The 18,803-nt window shown below is 39.8% G+C and overlaps 1 protein-coding gene and 1 long non-coding RNA gene across 21 annotated transcripts in view; both read left to right on the top strand.

The window, feature by feature from the left end:
• Positions 1–18,803, top strand: part of LOC117994121 (zinc finger protein 260-like) — a 63,677-nt gene that overhangs the window by 13,153 nt on the left and 31,721 nt on the right. The window contains exons 5-6 of one of the 20 annotated variants that reach the window (XM_069507685.1): positions 1,359–2,456; positions 3,355–3,490. The exons of 12 other annotated variants lie outside the window; for them this stretch is intronic. In XM_069507685.1, the coding sequence (XP_069363786.1) occupies positions 1,359–2,407 (1,049 nt within the window). In that variant the 3' untranslated portion in view covers positions 2,408–2,456; positions 3,355–3,490. 7 more of the 20 variants (XM_034982390.2, XM_034982384.2, XM_069507677.1 and 4 more) reach the window with 7 other exon arrangements.
• On the top strand, positions 4,785–5,953 carry LOC138404261 (uncharacterized). The gene is made up of 2 exons (XR_011238266.1): positions 4,785–5,090; positions 5,121–5,953. It is a non-coding gene; the product is annotated as an uncharacterized lncRNA (long non-coding RNA).

Genomic DNA, 18,803 nt, shown 5'->3' with positions numbered 1-18,803 from the left:
GGATCTCAGTCTGAAGCTAATTTGTTACGTCTTGATGTAGGCTAAATATACATTGCAGCTGAGTCGAAGAGATGCGACGCGTATCTTGTAAAATGATATAAATGAAACTGAACTTTATGTCAACTAGGTAAGATACAAATTCGCGCAAATATTCTCGCGTCTCCTTTTTCGTTTCGTTTCACACTTTTACAATGTGTAGTAAAATTGAAACACAGTACAAATCCTGCAAATTGCTATTGCGCTGGAACCATATCTCATTAACATCGAAATGACGTCGTTTTAACGTCAGTCTAAATAAAAATATACCATCAGCTCGAAACTTCAGTCTAGTGCTGACGTCACTAAAATGGCGTCCACGCGCATTAGCAATTTTCGGGACTTATACGAGGCATAAAATAATGTACATCGACCTCTAGAATGAGATTTCGGCTTGGTAGAGCGTCGTCACTGTCACTGATACTTATGTGACGTTTCGTCGGTCTCAACGACAGAGACGACGCTCTACGAAACCGTTATCTCTTTATAAAGTTCAATCTGCAATATTTCTTTCCGGGAATTGTACAACGCATAGTGGACATAATATGAAGCATACTTTACATTTTTTAATATAAAAAAAATATAATATGAAAATATGCGCCTTCTCAATGTCAACTTTTTATTTAAGCAACATTGAAATACCAAACAAATCTAATTTTCCGCTCTCGGCATAAACTGTACCTTTAAAAGCACGATCTACTTTTTCGGCCATATTAAATTTCATTGTACTCTATTAAGATTTTAGATGAATAAATTTCTGAACTCATAACTAAATTGTTATTATTGTGTGACCTATAAACCTTTTTCAAAAACAATGATGGCACATTTTCATTGGTCGATAGGATATGCGAGCCAAAGAAAATACCGCTCACACATTGGTTTGTTCAGCCATCAATAAAGGCACATTTTCATTGGTCGATAGGATATGCGAGCCAAAGAAAATACCGCTCACACATTGATTTCTTCAGCCATAGTAGACTTAAGTCAGACTAATTTTGGAGTGTGCCAAAATTAGGAAAACCATTTTTGACTTTTCTATATTTTTATAAGCGCAGGAATTTTTCTAGAGGCTACAGCCATATAATACAACTTTAAATCTATCTACTAAATGGAAAAATAATATAAAAAATCTTGAAGAACGTAACAATCTTTGTAAAAATAGCATCTTCTTTTTTTTGTTTGGGGGATCTTCCAAAGATACCCGATGGCCTGGGAGGCTCTACCTTATTCTTACCCCCAAATTAAACAGACTACCCGTACCCAATTAAGACACTAAAAGTGACATATAGTGAACAGAGCTTTGTTTCTCTTTGTTCTAGCAGTGGATTGGTTAATCACGGCACGTCGCAACGCTAAGGTAGTTTTGAAATACACGACAATGTATCCGTTTAGGATACCCAGTAATTCCATGGTTTGCGTGTACTGCTGCGAGCAGGTGGAGGACCCGGCCGCTTACCGGCAGCACATGAGGGATGAGCACAAGACCTTCAACGTGGATACCGCCTTCGCGCACACCCCCAACAACTACACAGAGTTCCTCAAGGTGGACTGTAGCGAGCTGGCGTGCAGGATCTGCGATCAGCCGTTTGACAACATCCCGTTGATCGCGCAACATATAGCCCAGGAGCACGGCAAAGACGTCAACCTCAACGTCGAAATCGGGATGCAGATGTTCAAACTAGGTCCAGAGAAATGGGTTTGCGCGCTTTGCAAAATAAAATTGCCGAGCCTGCGCGAGCTCAGTCGCCACACCAGCTGCCACTACCACAAGTACACTTGCGAAACGTGCGGCAAGTCATACATCAATAAGGAGAACTTGCAACGACACATTCAGTACGCGCACAGCGATTTTAAAATCTGTATAAAGTGCAAGAAGAGTTTCATATCCGTCCAGGAGCGAAGGAAACACGTCGTGGACTCCCCCAAGTGCTGGCCGTTCTCGTGCCCTCAGTGCGGACAAAGATTCCTTACTAGAAGGATTAAAGGAGACCACATGAGAGAAGCTCACGGTCAAGCTCCAAGGACTTACACTTGCCCGGATTGCGGCCAAGTTTTCGACAAGTGGCATCACTATAAAGCTCATTTCATCCTATCTCACACGAACGATACGTACTCGTGCTCGTTTTGTAAGCTCAAGTTTGATTCGAAACGCAATCTCGCGGAACATGTGGTGATTCATACGAAGGAGAAATCGTTTCCGTGCCCGGTTTGCTCCAAAACGTTTTCGAGGAAGAAGAACTTGGCTCAGCACAGTTGGGTTCACAGTGAATACAAGCGATTCGAGTGCACCCTCTGCAACCGGCAGTTCAACCAGCGTGTCAGTTGGAAGACTCATATGAAGCATTACCACCCAGAGCTGGTCAATTTCTGACCTGATGGTGCGGTGAAGGACGAAATGTGATTTGGCAGCAGATTTTATTGTACGTAAATTATTTGAATGGGTTTCTGAAATAAAATTAGGGGTAAAATGGAGGATAAATGTATTGTCAATGCAAGGTTAACTTTACGTGCTCTATTAGAAAAAAATGTTTCAGTATATTTTAGAATTAGCTTATGCTCGCGACTTCGTCCGCGTGGTCTACACAAATTTCAAACCTCTATTTCACCCCCTTAGGGGTTGAATTTTCAAAAACCCTTTCTTAGAGGATGCCTACGTCATAATAGCTAACTGCATGCTAAATTTCAGCCCGATCCATCCAGTAGTTTGAGCTGTGCGTTGATAGATCAGTCAGTCAGTCACTTTTTCGTTGTATATATTTAGATATTAGAATGTTTTATTAATCGTCAAACACGATGGCAAATAGGGTCTCGTATATTATTACTTACTACTTTTCTATATTTTTATTACCCAGTTTCTATTTTATATTAGCCAAGGTCTAATTTTTGCAACCAATATTTCATATTTAGTAATAACTCCTAGAAATTCTTGCTCACTCTTTTCAATAGAACTGCTTCCCAGACCAGATTCACAAAAGCTACAAGTTGGCTTTAATACGAATTCAATCTTTTTGAATCATGAATTACTAACGGTTAAGTCGTCTTTTAATTTAGTTTACACTTTTTGACTATTACCTAGATTTACTCGATTATTCAATCATTTCGGACATATAAGGGATGGCCATACAGAATGAAGAACGGATAAGGGAACAAAAAATTAAAACGAATTTAAATTAATACAAGCATTCACATATCATTTTAACTAATCCCATTTAGCACTAGAACATATTAAAACGGAAATGCTGGAAGAGGAAGAACTAAGTAACAGTTTGGTTTGGAAACGAACAAGTGAATGACCAAGGGCATTTCTTTTTGTTCTAGACAAAAGTGATGCGTATTACATGGCGCGGCGCAACGCGGAGTATATCGTGAGGTTAACCACAGCCTACCCGTTCAGGCTTCCCGAGGATTCCATGGTTTGTGTGTACTGCGGGGAGAGTTACGACGACCCCACTATGTACAGAAAGCACATGGACGAAGAGCACCAGACCTTCAATGTGCGAATGGCGTTCGTCCACTGCCACGAGGGCTTCATCAAAGTGGACTGTACCGAACTACAGTGCCGGCTTTGCACGGAGCCGTTCGAGAAACTCGAAGACGTCGCCCAGCACTTGTACCATAAACACGAACAACCGATCGACTTATCCTTCGAACTCGGCATGCAACCATTCAAATTGGAAAAAGACAAGCTGGCCTGCGCGATCTGTTACTCGAAATCCCTGTGCCTCAGACAGCTGAGTCGACATACCCAGTCGCATTTCCTAAAATACACCTGCGAGGCATGTGGCAAATCCTACGCGACGATTACAACCTTGAAGCATCACATAACATACTCCCACACGGGACAGGAGAGAATATGCAGAAAATGCAAAAAGACTTTCAATTCGTTAACGGAGAAGAGAGACCATTTGAGCGGTTCGAAGAGATGCTGGTCACACTTGTGCCACATTTGCGGCGAAAGATTTCTCAGCTGGACGATTAAACAGACGCATCTATCCGAAGTCCACGGTGCTCCAAAAAGGACTTACGTTTGTCCAGAATGCGGGGAAGTTTTCCCGGACAGAAAAAAGTATAGAGTTCATTTTAAAATTTTGCACACGGACGACAATTTTGTATGCACGTGTTGCGGGCTCAAGTTCGACACGAAACGCAATTTGGAGAACCATAGAGTGATTCATACAAAGGAAAAGTTGTTCCCTTGCCCGGTTTGCTCGAAATCGTTCCCGCGGAAGAAGAACCTGGTCCAGCACATGTGGATTCATAGCGAGTTGAAAAGATTCAGTTGCACTTTATGCAATAAGCAGTTCAATCAGAGGGTCAGTTGGAAGACTCATATGAAATCTTACCATCCGGATTTGGTCGATTATCAGGGCATGCAGAACAATAAGGCGAAAATGGTGCTCACGGTTTTGAAGAATGACTAATAGAACAAAATCTTTTATATTCGAATTTTTCGGCTTCCAAAAAACGGAGAAAGTTCTGCATCAAGGGCGTATTTCTGGCGTATAAAGTCTGCTAGAGATTTTACAACTTTTATTAAACGCAGCTTGTTGCTAAAAATCATGAACCCTTCCATAAATTATATAGTTGTGTTGATAACATGTTAAAATAAAAAACAGGCAAAGTGCGATTCAGGATCGCGCAATGAGGGTTCCGTACTACAGTCGTATTTTTTCGACATTTTGCAGGATAATTCAAAAACTATTGTGCATTAAAAATAAAAAACTGTTTTAGAATGTACAGGTAGCCCTTTCATATGATACCCCACTTGTATAGTAAATAAATTCACGGTTTTCGGATGTTTCCCTTACGTGTGCTATAAGACCTGCCTACCTGGCTAATTTCATGATTCAACGGGAAGTACTCTAAGGTTTCTTGACAGACAGACGGACAGACAAAGAAGTGATCTTATAAGGGTCCCTTTTTCCTTTCTAGGTACGGAACCCTAAAAATCATGAACCCTTCTTTAAATTATATATGTAGTTTTGTTGATAACATGTTAAAATGATAGAAATCACTGTCGAATCGCACAAATTGTTTCATATTACAATATTTTTGTTTTACCCACATTTATGTATGAAAAGGAGCGTTTCCTTAAATTGTTTTAATCTACTCTTATATAGGGTGTAACCAGAAAGCTGGCAAAAACGAAGACAGGTGATTGTACTGATGATTACTGATATGATACCACAAATAAAAAAAGTGAAACAATATTTTAAAATATTTATAATAATGTTTTGTAAAAGTTCACGATATATTTATTGCAAATAAAACATCTGATTGACGCTAGAGGTCAACAAACGTTATGTAAGTAGGCCTCTCGGAGTCAATGCCGGGTGGGGCATCAACTCGAGTTTTGCACGCTATACATTGCAGCTTTGAAAAATACTAAATCACTAAAACTACAAAATGAGGCAAATGGTTATTGGGATTGGATTGTGTTTAGGTAGTATAACAATAACGCTAAGTTTTTGCTAGTGTTCTGGTTACAGCCTGTATATTTTGGTTTATGGAATATTTTTTATGTTTTAGTTTTGAATTTATTGGAATTGGTATTTTTTTTGCAATGATAAATCAATTGTAGTTGTTTAGTTTTTACGGAATTGGTGCATTTTTACCCGTAAGTAAAACTACCTATAATCTATTTAAATATGGGTCTCTGAAATAATTTACAAATGCAAATTTGATTTCCATAGTATCTTTTCATTACCCACATTATAAATGCGTCTGTCTTGAGACATAAAGTGTTTGAATGCTACAAAACAAGAGGGGCTAGTTATTATTATTGATTTAAATGTTAAGTTGACATATTATTATGTTCTGAAGTTATTTTCGTTGAATAGTTTATATTACGAGAACGATTGTACAGGATAAAATAATTTTATTATTAATTAGTACGAAAATAAACAATTTTAATCTATTGCCCGATTTTCAATACTACCCCCAAAATATGTGAAACCAAACAAAAAAAAGAAACCAATTATGGCAGCGTCTGTCAGTCACTTATTCAGTCACACTCCATCCAAGTTAATATAGCGCTCTCTCTGTTTTTATTAATACAAAAAGCGAGCAGGCGGTTAAGTGATTACCACCGCCTATGAACATTTGCAGCACCAGAGGAGCTGCCGATGCGTTGCCGGCCTTTCATTTGTTTGTTGTTGGCTCTATCATTTGTATGGGTACGTAACAGAGAGAGGAGAGAAGTTAATATAGCGCTGTCTTTTTTTGTATGGGATTAGGTAGAGAGAGCGCTATATTAACTTGATTCCGTGGATGAAGTATTAAAGGCCGCTTTTAAATGTTCAAGTAATCTTAAACTAAGCAATTTGTTTTGATCTTTTTGACTTCTCTTGTATAGTAAATATTATGTCAAAACTTCAATATTCCTCAGTGAAAGATTATTTGGCGATTGAAAAATGTAGCATCAAATTATAAGAATTTTAGGGCTACATCAAATTAATTAATTCCTTTATTGACGGGCTGCTTTACAAAGCGGTTGCAACGGGAGTTTTGAATTATGCTGGATGTTATAAGGTTTAATTAGTTATTTATGCCTGGTGAAATATTCCAAAAAATTTAATAAGAAGATTTAATATTACAAAGATTGCGCACAAGTTTTCAACCTATAACCAACTGCTAAAGAATAAACTGGCATATAACAGAGACTAGTACTGCTGAAGAGCTGTTAACCAAAAAATTGACCAAAGGCATTTCTGTCTGTTCTAGACGATAACCGTGCGTTATCCCTCGCCAGACGGAATGCCGCAGTCATGGTGACATACACGACCGCCTACCCCTTCAGGTTGCCAGAGACGTCCATTATGTGCGTGTATTGCTGCGATTCGTACACCGACGCCGCCCAATTCCGAAATCATATGAACTTAGAGCACACAACCTTCAAAGTGGAGGCAGCTTTCGCCCACTGTCCATACGAGGGGTACCTCAAAACAGACTGCACGGATCTCCGCTGCAGAACTTGTGGCGAAAGCTTCAAGAAGATTGAGGATGCCGCTAAACATTTGAACGATGTCCACGATCAGAAAATAAATTTCGATTACCATTTGGGAATCCAACCGTACCAATTCGAGGGCGTGAAAGTGTTGTGTGGGATCTGCGACAGGAACTTTTCTGGCCTCCGACCGCTCAGCCGCCACATGACCACTCATTACCAGAACTTTACTTGTGCGGAGTGCGGGAAGTCGTACACTACTAATGGATCCCTCCAGCACCACATGCGGTTCACTCATATACCCGATGAACGTATCTGCAGACATTGCAAGAAGACGTTTAGCTCATTAGAAGCTAAGCGAGAACATATGGAGAATTCTCCTAAATGTTGGCGGTTTTCATGCATCCAATGTGGCCAGAGGTTTATACAACGGTCCGCTAGAGAGAAGCATTTGACAACTGTCCACGGGCAGGCGTCAGCGACTCATTCGTGTCCGGAATGCGACCAAGTATTCACTTCCAGGAATTCATATAGAATCCATTTCGCGACTATGCACGCTGGCGTTAATTTTGTTTGCTCCTGGTGCGGAAGAAAGTTCAGTACCAAGCGTCATTTGGACGAGCATACAGTTGTTCATACCGGGATTAAGCTCTTCGATTGTACTGTCTGCTCTAAGTCCTTCCCCAGAAAGTCCAATTTGACGCAACACATGTGGATTCACAGCGAACACAAGCGCTTCGAATGCAAACTGTGCAATAAGCAATTCAACCAACGCGTTAGTTACGACTCCCATATGAAGGCACATCATCCCTAAATATGAAACTTGAATGAAAAAAACGTGAAAAAACGTTCATTCAAAAGCTTTGTCACATACCATAGAATCAAGCACGGGTCTCCTCTCAGTAGACATAGTCTACCGCGCTGGCTATGTTTGGATTGGTAGATTTCACACACCATTGAGAACATTATGGAGAACTCTCAGGCGTGCAGGTTTCCTCACGATGTTTTCCTTCACCGGCAAGTGATATTTTATTACTTAAAACGCACATAACTCCGAAAAGTTAGAGGTGCGCCCGGGATCGAATCCCCGACCTCCGATTAGAAGGAGGACGTCCTAACCACTATGCTATCACAGCTGTTCTACATTAAGACATTATTTTTACACTCTTTCTGCCTCATGATTAATGATGGTATGAGCACCATTTTTTGTGTAGGATTAATATTATTATTTGACCTTATGAGTTATGACTTATGCCATATAGTTATGACGTCAAATAATAACAGTTAATCCCTCCAGTTAAAGACTATTTGGCGATTATAAAATCAGCACTGAATCGTTTGAATCTTGGAAGTTTCATACTAATTTATATTCATTAATTGACGAGCTATTTTCCAAGGGGGTTATCCAACGGATGTTTTGAGGTTGATGCTGCATTTTATAAGGTTAACTTAGATATACTCTTCGTGAATATTAAAAAAAATTAACAAGAATTAGTACAAGAATTGCGCAAAAGTTCGACTGCTAAGAATAAACTGGCACATAGAGACTAGAGATAGACATATTGCTGAAGAGTTGTTAACTAGAAAATTTACCAAAGGCATTTCTGTCTGTTCTAGACGAGAATCGTCCGTTATCCCTCGCCAGACGCAATGCCGCTGTCATGGTGACATATACGACCGCCTACCCCTTCAGATTGCCAGAGACGTCACTTATGTGCGTATACTGCTGCGAGTCGTACACAGACTCCGCGCAATTCCGGCACCATATGAACTTGGAGCACCAAACCTTCAAAGTGGAGACAGCATTCGCCCACTGTCCATACGAGGGGTACCTCAAAACAGACTGCACCGATCTCCGCTGCAGAACTTGTGGCGAAAGCTTCAAAACGCTCGAGGAAGCTGCGAAACATTTGAACGATGTCCATGACCGAAAAATAAATTTTGATTTCCATTTGGGTATCCAACCGTTCAAATTCGAGGGCGAGAAACTGATGTGCGGGATCTGCGACCGGAATTTCCCCTGCCTGCGACAACTCAGTCGGCACATGTCCACGCATTACCAGAACTTTACTTGTGCGGAATGCGGGAAGTCTTACACTACCAATGGATCCCTCCAGCAGCACATGCGATTCACTCATATACCTGACGAACGCATCTGCAGACGTTGCAAGAAGACGTTTAGCTCATTAGAGGCTAAGCGAGAGCATGCAGAGAATTCGCCCAGATGTTGGCCGTATCAGTGTATCCAATGTGGTCAGAGATTCATTAAATGGTCAGCTAAAGAAAAACATTTGACAACTGTCCACGGACAAGCATCAAGGACTCATTCATGTCCGGAATGCAACCAAGTTTTCACTTCCAGGAATTCGTATAGAGTCCATTTCGCGACCATGCACGCTGGCGTTAATTTCGTTTGTTCCTGGTGTGGGAGGAAGTTCAGTACCAAGCGTCACTTGGAACAACACACAGTAGTTCATACAGGGATAAAGCTCTTCGATTGCACGGTGTGCTCTAAGTCCTTTCCCAGAAAGGCTAATTTGGCGCAACATATGTGGATACACAGCGATTACAAGCGTTTTGAGTGCAACCTGTGCAATAAACAGTTCAACCAACGAGTCAGTTACAAGTCTCATATGAAGGCTCATCATCCCGAAATACAAAATTATTGAATTAAATAAAAGTCAACTTAAAAGCTTTGCTATAAATTACTTTAGATAGATTTTTGCCATGGCACATTTACCACTTGAGCATTTAGTCTGAAATGCCCAAGTAGTAGAAGATAATGAGTGAACGCACAACTTATAAAAGTGTTCCAGCATTATAACCTCAGTGCGCTACTTTTTGTGCTGGACTCTGATACCTTTGATTGTACATATTTACTTACATAAACATAGTATTAATTTTTGTAGGTGTTTATTTTATTACTAGATAGGATTTAGCTTTATCAGCGAAAGTGTATTGAATTTTTGTTTCGGTTTATTTAGAAAGTAGAAGAACTAGAAGCCATGCTATATTATTGTTATAATGTTGATATTATGTAGATAGGTATTGCGTGTAGACGCATACGAGTAGAACACAGTTCTACCTGTGTTTCTAGCGATAACTATAAAATTGATAATGTTATATGAAAAAAGCATAATATTTTGGACTATATTCATTTAGGCTCAAAATCATGAATGATGAAACTTTTCGCAATGTAACTAAAATTGACGAAATATTAAAAAGCTACATTACACTTTTCGATTATTTATGAATACCCGCATTAGTATGTTATGTAATACGATCACTACTTTTGGGCACTAATAATAATTTTCACAATCGATAATACCAACTCACATGCGTTCCAGGAGACTTGAGTCAACAAGGGAATTTTCTTTCTTTTCTAGTCACGCAACCGGCCAGTAGCATACAGAAGGCGAAACGCAACGCAGAACTAGTGTTGGAACACTCTACCGCGTACCCCTTCAGAGTGCGCGGCAAAGACAATATGCTATGCGTCTACTGTCATGAAGAGTACACCAATCCGAACGATTACCGGGCCCACATGGACGAATGCCACGAATCGTTCACAGTCTCCACCGCATTCGCACACTGTTCCAGCGGGAAAGAGTACATAAAAGTTGATCTAACTAACCTCAAATGCAGACTGTGCTCCACGCCGTGCGATAGCCTGGATGAAATCGCGGCACATATCCGTGATTCCCATGGATTCTCGCAAATGAACACCGATTTCGACATCGGCATGCATCCATACCGTTTGAGTGCCGATAAATGGATCTGTGCCCTTTGCGATAAAAAATTCGCGTCGCTCGTACAGCTCTGCAGACACACAACGTCTCACTATCGGAGATACACTTGCGACGTCTGTGGACGCATGTACTTAACGAATGAGGCGTTGAAACACCACACTCGATGCAATCATTCAGGAAGTCACGTGTGTAGGAAGTGCTGGAGTCATTACCCGACGTTGGAAATGAAGAGGGAGCATATTAAAATGTCAAAACCCTGCTGGCCTTTCTGTTGCGTTACATGCGGGGACCGATTTATATCCTGGGAAAAGAAACAGGAGCATCTTATGAAGGTGCACGGCCGGGCGAAGAAAGTGTACGAATGTCCCGACTGCGATCAGACTTTTAACTCTCGGAAACCATTCTACAACCACTTCTCTTTGGTACACAGTGGTAACAGCTACAAGTGCCCATGTTGCCATATCAAGTTCAGCACGAAGAAACAAATGGAAGAACACAGATTCTGTCATACCGGAGAGAAACCCTTTCGTTGCGATGAGTGCTCAAAAACGTTTTCGAGGAAAAAGAATTTGCTTCAACACATGTGGATCCATAGCGATAATAAACGATTTGCCTGTGTCATTTGTAAAAAGCAGTTCGCTCAAAAAGTCAGCCTCACTGGCCACATGAAGTCCCATCACCCAGAAATAACATTATAAAGTAGCTCTATATATTTTTTTGTTTGTTGATTTGCGCTGTTCGAAATAAACGCTGATATGGAATTCGTGATTGTTTGTACTCGTAAATTGAATACCCGGAATGGTTGTTTTTACTCGTAGACTGGTGCACATTGGTTGTGAAATTGACCAATTTCTTTTTTGTTTTTAGGGTCCAAATTGGAAATTCGCGGGCGTAGGGAGAATGAAAGTGAGAGAAAGAAAATTATTCTCGTGTATCAGACGCCACAGCGGCGTAACGCGGAGCTAATTCTCAGACATTCCACTGCCTATCCCTTTAAGACGCGATTTAGTCAGATACTGTGCGCCTTCTGCCACGATGAATACAACGCGTTGTCCAGTCTGCGATACCACATGAAAACAGACCATGTCAATACGGATTTCAAAAATGTTTTTTATAGGACGAAGGATAATTTAATCAAAGTGGACATAACTGATTTGAAATGTAACATATGCCACCAAGATATACAAGATGTCGATACTTTAATGGGTCACTTGTCTCGAGACCATAATAAGCCTGTCAGGTTCAACGCGCGATTCGGCGTCCTCCCTTACAAGCAGAACGCTATCGACCATTGGGTGTGCGTGTACTGTCAGAAGAATTATCTAGAATTTATACAGTTCAAGCGTCATATAACCACTCATTTCATGAACTTTAGTTGCGAAAAATGCGGTACGATGTTTATTTCGGAGCACGCGTTGCGAGATCATCGGCGACAGGTAAAATGCTTTAGAACGGCGTACAAACCCCGTAATGGGAGAGTGATGAGGCCGCGTTCCAACGCTGAAATCATTCTCCAGTGCTCAACAGCTTGTCCCTTCAGGACGTGGAAGAGTAATTTCAACTGCGTTTTCTGTAGGGTTCAGTCTAGTGACCCCAGCACGTTGCGAACCCATATGCTAACCAGACACGAAAATTACGACGTGCAAGCCGCGTTCTATAAAAAGTTGGGTAAAGAGTTTCTCAAAATAGATATAACAGATCTTCAATGCAAATTATGCTTTATGCCTATTGAGAACTTCGAAAACTTAACATTTCATTTGAAGAACGATCACCAGCAGCCTATTAATTCTGACGCCCAGTTAGGTGTTCTTCCTTTTAGATTGAACGATGGATCGATATGGAAATGCACTATGTGCCCGAACGAGTTCAAAGATTTCATTTCACTGAAGAAGCACACTTCAGAGCATTTCCAGAATTACGTTTGTGATACTTGCGGCGAAGGGTTCATAACAGAATCTGCTATGATCGCCCACACTAAGATACCTCACGAAAATAAGTACAATTGTAGCCGATGTGTTGCGACTTTCTCGACGCTTGAAGAGCGTAATATACATGTTAAAACTCAACACACGTCCACACCATACATGTGTGTATACTGCAAAGACAGGCCGCGATTTGCCAACTGGGAGTTGAGGAAGAAGCATCTAATAGAAGTGCACAATTATAAAACCGGTGCTGACAAATACGAATGCACTACATGTCAGAAGTCTTTCAAAACTCGCTCAGGGAAATATAACCACATGGCGAGGACTCATAGGATAAAAAAGGACACGGAACTAAATTACCCCTGCCACAGCTGCCCGAAGGCTTTCACTACACAATTATTCTTGGATAAACATATTGCCAAAAAACATTTCGATGTCTGATGCGTTTTATGATCCAAAATGTAAATGCTCTTCTGCTATAGTGCTTGTATTTGAGGGTGTGCGTATTAGATTAGAAATAAAAGAACCGCTTATTAAACGGATGCTTTCGAATAACAATAATCATATGGTTCTTTCTTTTTTTAGGGCCCAGAACGGATAGTGACGGACTCAAAGATAAAGAAAGAAAACAAAAAATGAGGTTATTCGAAAGATCCGTTATGCAGAACCCCCTACGACAGAACGCTGTTCTCGTTCTTAGATATTCCACCGCGATACCGTTTAAGACGCGCTTCAATAGAATCCTCTGCTCCTATTGCTATATTGAGTTTGAAACTATCGAAACTTTGAGGGAACACGTGAAAACTAAGCATGCGAAAGTCGATTATAACAGCGCTTTCTATAAAGTAGTGGATGACTTGAAAATTGATATAAGCTACTTCAAATGCAACTTATGTATGCATGATGTGGACAGTGTGGAGACCTTTATGACACATTTGCTACGCGAGCATAATAAAGCGGTTAACTTTGAAGTGCCGTTTGGCGTGTTGCCGTATCGACAGAACGAGGCTGGGGAATGGTTGTGCTTGTACTGCAAAAAGAGGTTCCAAGGGTTCTCAGAGATTAACGGACATTTGAGGAGTCATGCGACGTTATTTACTTGTGATAACTGCTCCGCGACTTTCTTATCCGAACATGGCTTGAAACAGCATGAGCGTAAATTCAAGTGTTACAGTTCAGGTTATAAACCAAGATATGGCATGGCTTTAAGGCAAAGGCGTAATACGGAAATGATCCTGCAATGTTCCACAGCTTGGCCGTTTAGAACTTGGGGCCAGAACTTCAACTGTGTCCTCTGTCGCGTCCAATCCAACGACCCGAACGGCCTCCGCGCTCACATGGCCTGCCGTCACTTGAACTACGACATCAAATTAGCCTTTAGCAGAAAACTTCGGCGAGAATTCCTCAAAGTGGACATCACAGATTTGAAATGTAAACTTTGTTTCATCCATATAAACTCTTTGGAAGATTTACTGTGCCATTTGAAGGATTACCACAAACAACCAATCGATAATGATGTAGAACTCGCCGGCGTGCTTCCTTTCAAACTAAACGATGGGTCCGATTGGCATTGTGCTATATGTAAAACTCAGTTCTCCGATTTCCTATCATTGAAGAAGCATACAGTTGAGCATTTTCAGAAATACGTTTGCGATACTTGTGGAGAAGGTTTTATAACTGAAGCAGCTTTGAAAGCTCACGTGAAAATCCCTCACGATAATAAGTACAACTGCCGGAGATGTAAGGCAACTTTTCTGACTTTGGAAGAGAGGAATATACATATGAAAACACAGCACACATCTCTGCCATATATGTGTACGTACTGTAAGGAGAAACCATTGCCTAGGTTTGCGACTTGGGAGTTGAGGAGGCGTCATTTAATGGAGATGCATAATTTAAGGCCGGGGGCAGAGATGTATGAGTGTACTACATGCCATATGATGTTCAAGTCTCGATCCCAGAAGTACCATCATAACGTGAAAGTACATCGCACTAAAAAGGATACGGAGTTTGGGTTCTCGTGTGAGCACTGCGCCAGGGGGTTTGCTACTAAACTGTCTCTTGACAAGCATGTCGCGAAAAAGCATTTCCATGTTTGATGTAATAAGTTCATAAGTTACTTAGCAGCGATGTTATATGTAAAAAATTGTATTGTAAATGTTTCGTATTATTTGTTATAGCGGCAATAGAAATATACATTCTTTGAAATTTTCAACTTTCTACCTGTTATGGTTCACGAGATACTGCCCGCTGAAAGACGGACGGACAGACGGCGGAGGCTTAGTAATAGGGCCCCGTTGGCACCCTTCGGGTACAGAACCCAAAATATAGGGCAGGGATGGCGAACCTTTATGCGTATACGTGCCAATTTTCTGGAATAATATTTAATGACGTCGCAGCCGTGCCATCAAATATTCTTGACTTTGTGATCAGTGGAAAAATAATGTAAAAAAACAATATCAACTCAAAGCTCTATATTTACCAAAAATACAATTACAAGAGCAATTAAAAATTAGTGCGACTTCTGTTGTTGCAGATTGGACGATAATTGACTTATATTAGGGTTGTACGATGTTACTTTTAGCAGAATGCATGCTGAACTTGATTCATCAGTCAGTCTATTTCTAACAGAGTCTTTGATGTTATTCATCTCTGAAAACAATGACTCGCAGGCATATGTTGATGAAAATACAGTTAGAATAGCGTGAGCCAGCTTCTTTAAACAATTAAATGTTTCTGGCAACGCATTCCAGGTTTCTAAAATTTTATTATTGCCATCTTTACTTATATTACTGGTCAATCTTTCTGTTTCAATTAACTCTAATTCTTTTCTCATGTCTATGAATTTTTGTATCCAAATTGAACTAGATTGGAAATCAATCAGCTGCATTTCAAAATCTTCAATTTCCAACCAATCGAACTGGGAGAAGTTCAGTGTATGAAAGGTCGTTACATCTGGGTACATAATAAACTTGACCGTTTCTGATAATTCTTTGAACTGAGAAAATCTTGTTGAAAATTCCTTAATTGAAGAATCAATCACAGAGATAAATTCCTCAGTAATATTTTCTGCATTTGTTGTCTCATGTATATCAGATTCATTGATATATTTTTTCAAGTATGGAAAATACTTGTAGTTTTTTGCGATAATATCGTTTCTGAAAACTTGCAGTTTAGCCTCAAAGGCGCGAATGAGATCGATCATGACGATTATTGTTTTGTTTGTGCCTTGAAGCTTCACATTTAACGTATTTAAGTGTTGGCATATGTCTGTAAAAAACATCAATTTTGAAAGCCACATGACGTCCAAAAGCTGTGGGTATTGTTCAATTTTTCCCTCATTTTGCAGAAACAGTCTGATTTCTTCCAAGCATTCAACAAATCTTTCAAGTACAGACCCACGACTCAGCCACCGAACATTATTATACATGAGTAAGCCATTATACACGGAGTTGACTTCATCCAACAAAGCGTCGAACTTTCGCTTGTTTAAAGCCTGAGCAGAGATGAGGTTGACTATTTTCGTAACTACTGCCATAACATTATCAAGAGATGTTAAACCGCTCTTAGCGCATAAGGCTTGTTGGTGAATGATGCAGTGGAATTCAAGAATCGAATGTCCTACTTCAGTTTGAAATAAACTTATGAAACCAATTTTTTTACCCACCATACTCGGAGCACCATCAGTTGTTACAGAAACAACTTTTTTTATATCAATTTCTTTTTCAACTATCGAATTTTTAACTGCCGTACAAATATCTGCGCCCTTTGTAGTTGTTGGTAACGATTTTATCGCAATTAATTCCTCCTTAATGACGTTTCCTACGCAGTATCGAGCAAAAACAGCTAAACGTGCAGATTTTGTGACGTCAGTGCTTTCGTCGAGGCATAGCGATATAAATGAAGCAGAGTGAATGTCAAGCTTTTGTTGCTCTGTAACATTTTCAGCCAATTTTAAGATTCTTTCCTTTATTGTGTTTCTGGACAAAGGAGTATCTTTGATGCGCTGAATTATCTTATTTTTATTCTCGAAATCAGCAAAAAGAGAAGGCGCGCATGCTAACCAGGCTTCCTTTAAAAACTCGCCTTCTTGAAAGGGTTTACTATGCCGAGCAATGACATTTGCAGCCGTGTAACTTGCCGCACTTGTATGACAATTTTTGCCAACAAATTTATTTATTGATGTTGACTGTTTGTTTCTGTCTTTCAAAGCACTCGCAATTAATTCCTTTTGCTCTGCTTCGCTTTTTTGACAAATGGATTTGTGATTTGTTTCAAAATGCCGTTTAACGGAAGATGTTCTACATACCATGGTGCCAGAACATAAAACACACACTGCTTTGTCACCTTTATTAAACACGCCGAATTTATCAGTCCACCAAGTCTGAAATTCTCTAGTATCCTTGCTATTTTGCACTTTTAGTTTCTTTGCTGAACTAGCCATATTAAATTACAGCAAATAATAACTTAAATAAACTTTAAAGTTCACTTTCACAATGAAATTCAACTATTTTTTGCGTAAACAAACAATTTGCGCGGGCACTGCGCCTCGTTTGTTATTATTTACTCAAGTCAAGCCCCCGCGCTGCGTTCCCGCGCCCCGCGCCACCGCCGCATTCCCCGCGCTAGCATAGCAACTACGCCCCGCCTCCACCCCGCGCACCGGACCCGAACGCTCGCGCGCGTTTGCTTTTCAAAGATTCATAGGTATTATGCTACATCATAATCATAATTTATACTTTTTTCTTTAAACTCGTAATCAGTGACGTGCCGAAATTATTTCGTCGCGTGCCAGCAATGGCACGCGTGCCATTGGTTCGCCATCCCTGATATAGGGTGTAACCAGAACGCTAGCAAAAACTTAGCGTTATTGTTATACAACCTAAACACAATCCAATACCAATAACCATTTGTCTAATTTTGTAGTATTAGTGATTTAGTATTTTTCAAACCCGCAATGTATAGCGTGCATAACTCGGGTCGAAGCCCCACCTACGACGCGGCATTGACTCCGAGTGACCTACTTAAGGAACGTTCGTTGACCTCAAGCGTCAGTCAGATGATTGATTTGCAATAATCGTGAACTATTACAGAATATAGGACTTTTTCATATATTTTTTCGGGTTTTTTTCGTGATACCATATCAGTAATCATCAGTAGATACTCTCACCTGTATTCGTTTTTGCCAGCGTTGTGCTTACACCCTGTATATGCTGCGCTTCGGCTCTTTTCCAATCTGTAAGGAGCGTCATACCTCATAACATGATAGAAACATGCAGTATTCTTTGGGAGGATTGTAGGACCTATTTTATTATGATGAGATATGACTTTTTAATTTACTTATGCGGCTAGTTGTATATTTCATTCACGAATTATGCACGAATATGCTTTCTTATAGTCTTAAGATGAAGACCTATGGAGGTTTTTTGATTTTGCTCAGACTTGGACAGTCTATATAGTACCTACTTTGACTTTGCTCAGACTTTACTTAGAGTTAAAACGAGACAGATTTATATCAGAGATCATAACTCTAAGGCTAATCTACAGAACGCACTTTGACTTTCCTCAGACTTAAGTTTCAGTTAAAACGAGACAGATTTTTGTCAGCGATATAACGCTAACTCATTTCAACAGTGTCTTAAGTCGTGAGCAAAGTAAAAATGCGCTCTATAAATCTGAGCCTTAGTTTGAGCAAAGTCAAAGTGCGCTGTATAGATCTCGGCCTTAAAGTTCAATTTAAGCCTTAGGTTAGTTTTATTTTAAATTTTCAAATAGTGTTATGTTATGATCTCAAAATCTTTATCGGTTAGATACCTAGAAACTTATAAATTCTGCTAAACCAGTTAAGGTCCGCAAGATAACAATTAAATAAATCGAATCCTAAGTTCTTTAAACAGGAAAACTTGTAAAACTTAAATAAAACTCCTATACAAACTAATCTAATCACTATAAAATTGTAAATATCTAGTATGTAGATACTTATATAAATTAAAAACACAAATGATGTATCAGCGCTTTTAGTTTAAGGTAAATTCCATACAATTTAATTATGTTTAAGTAAACGTCTACAGCATGTAGTTATTATATTATTGAATATACGTATTTAAATTATGTACGGGTTTCATTTTGACAAACCTTAATTAAAAA

This window comes from Maniola hyperantus, chromosome 26 (assembly GCF_902806685.2).
Source record: "Maniola hyperantus chromosome 26, iAphHyp1.2, whole genome shotgun sequence".
In the NCBI taxonomy this organism is placed as follows: Eukaryota; Metazoa; Arthropoda; class Insecta; order Lepidoptera; family Nymphalidae; genus Maniola; species Maniola hyperantus.
This window is presented reverse-complemented; position numbering and strand designations above follow the sequence as displayed.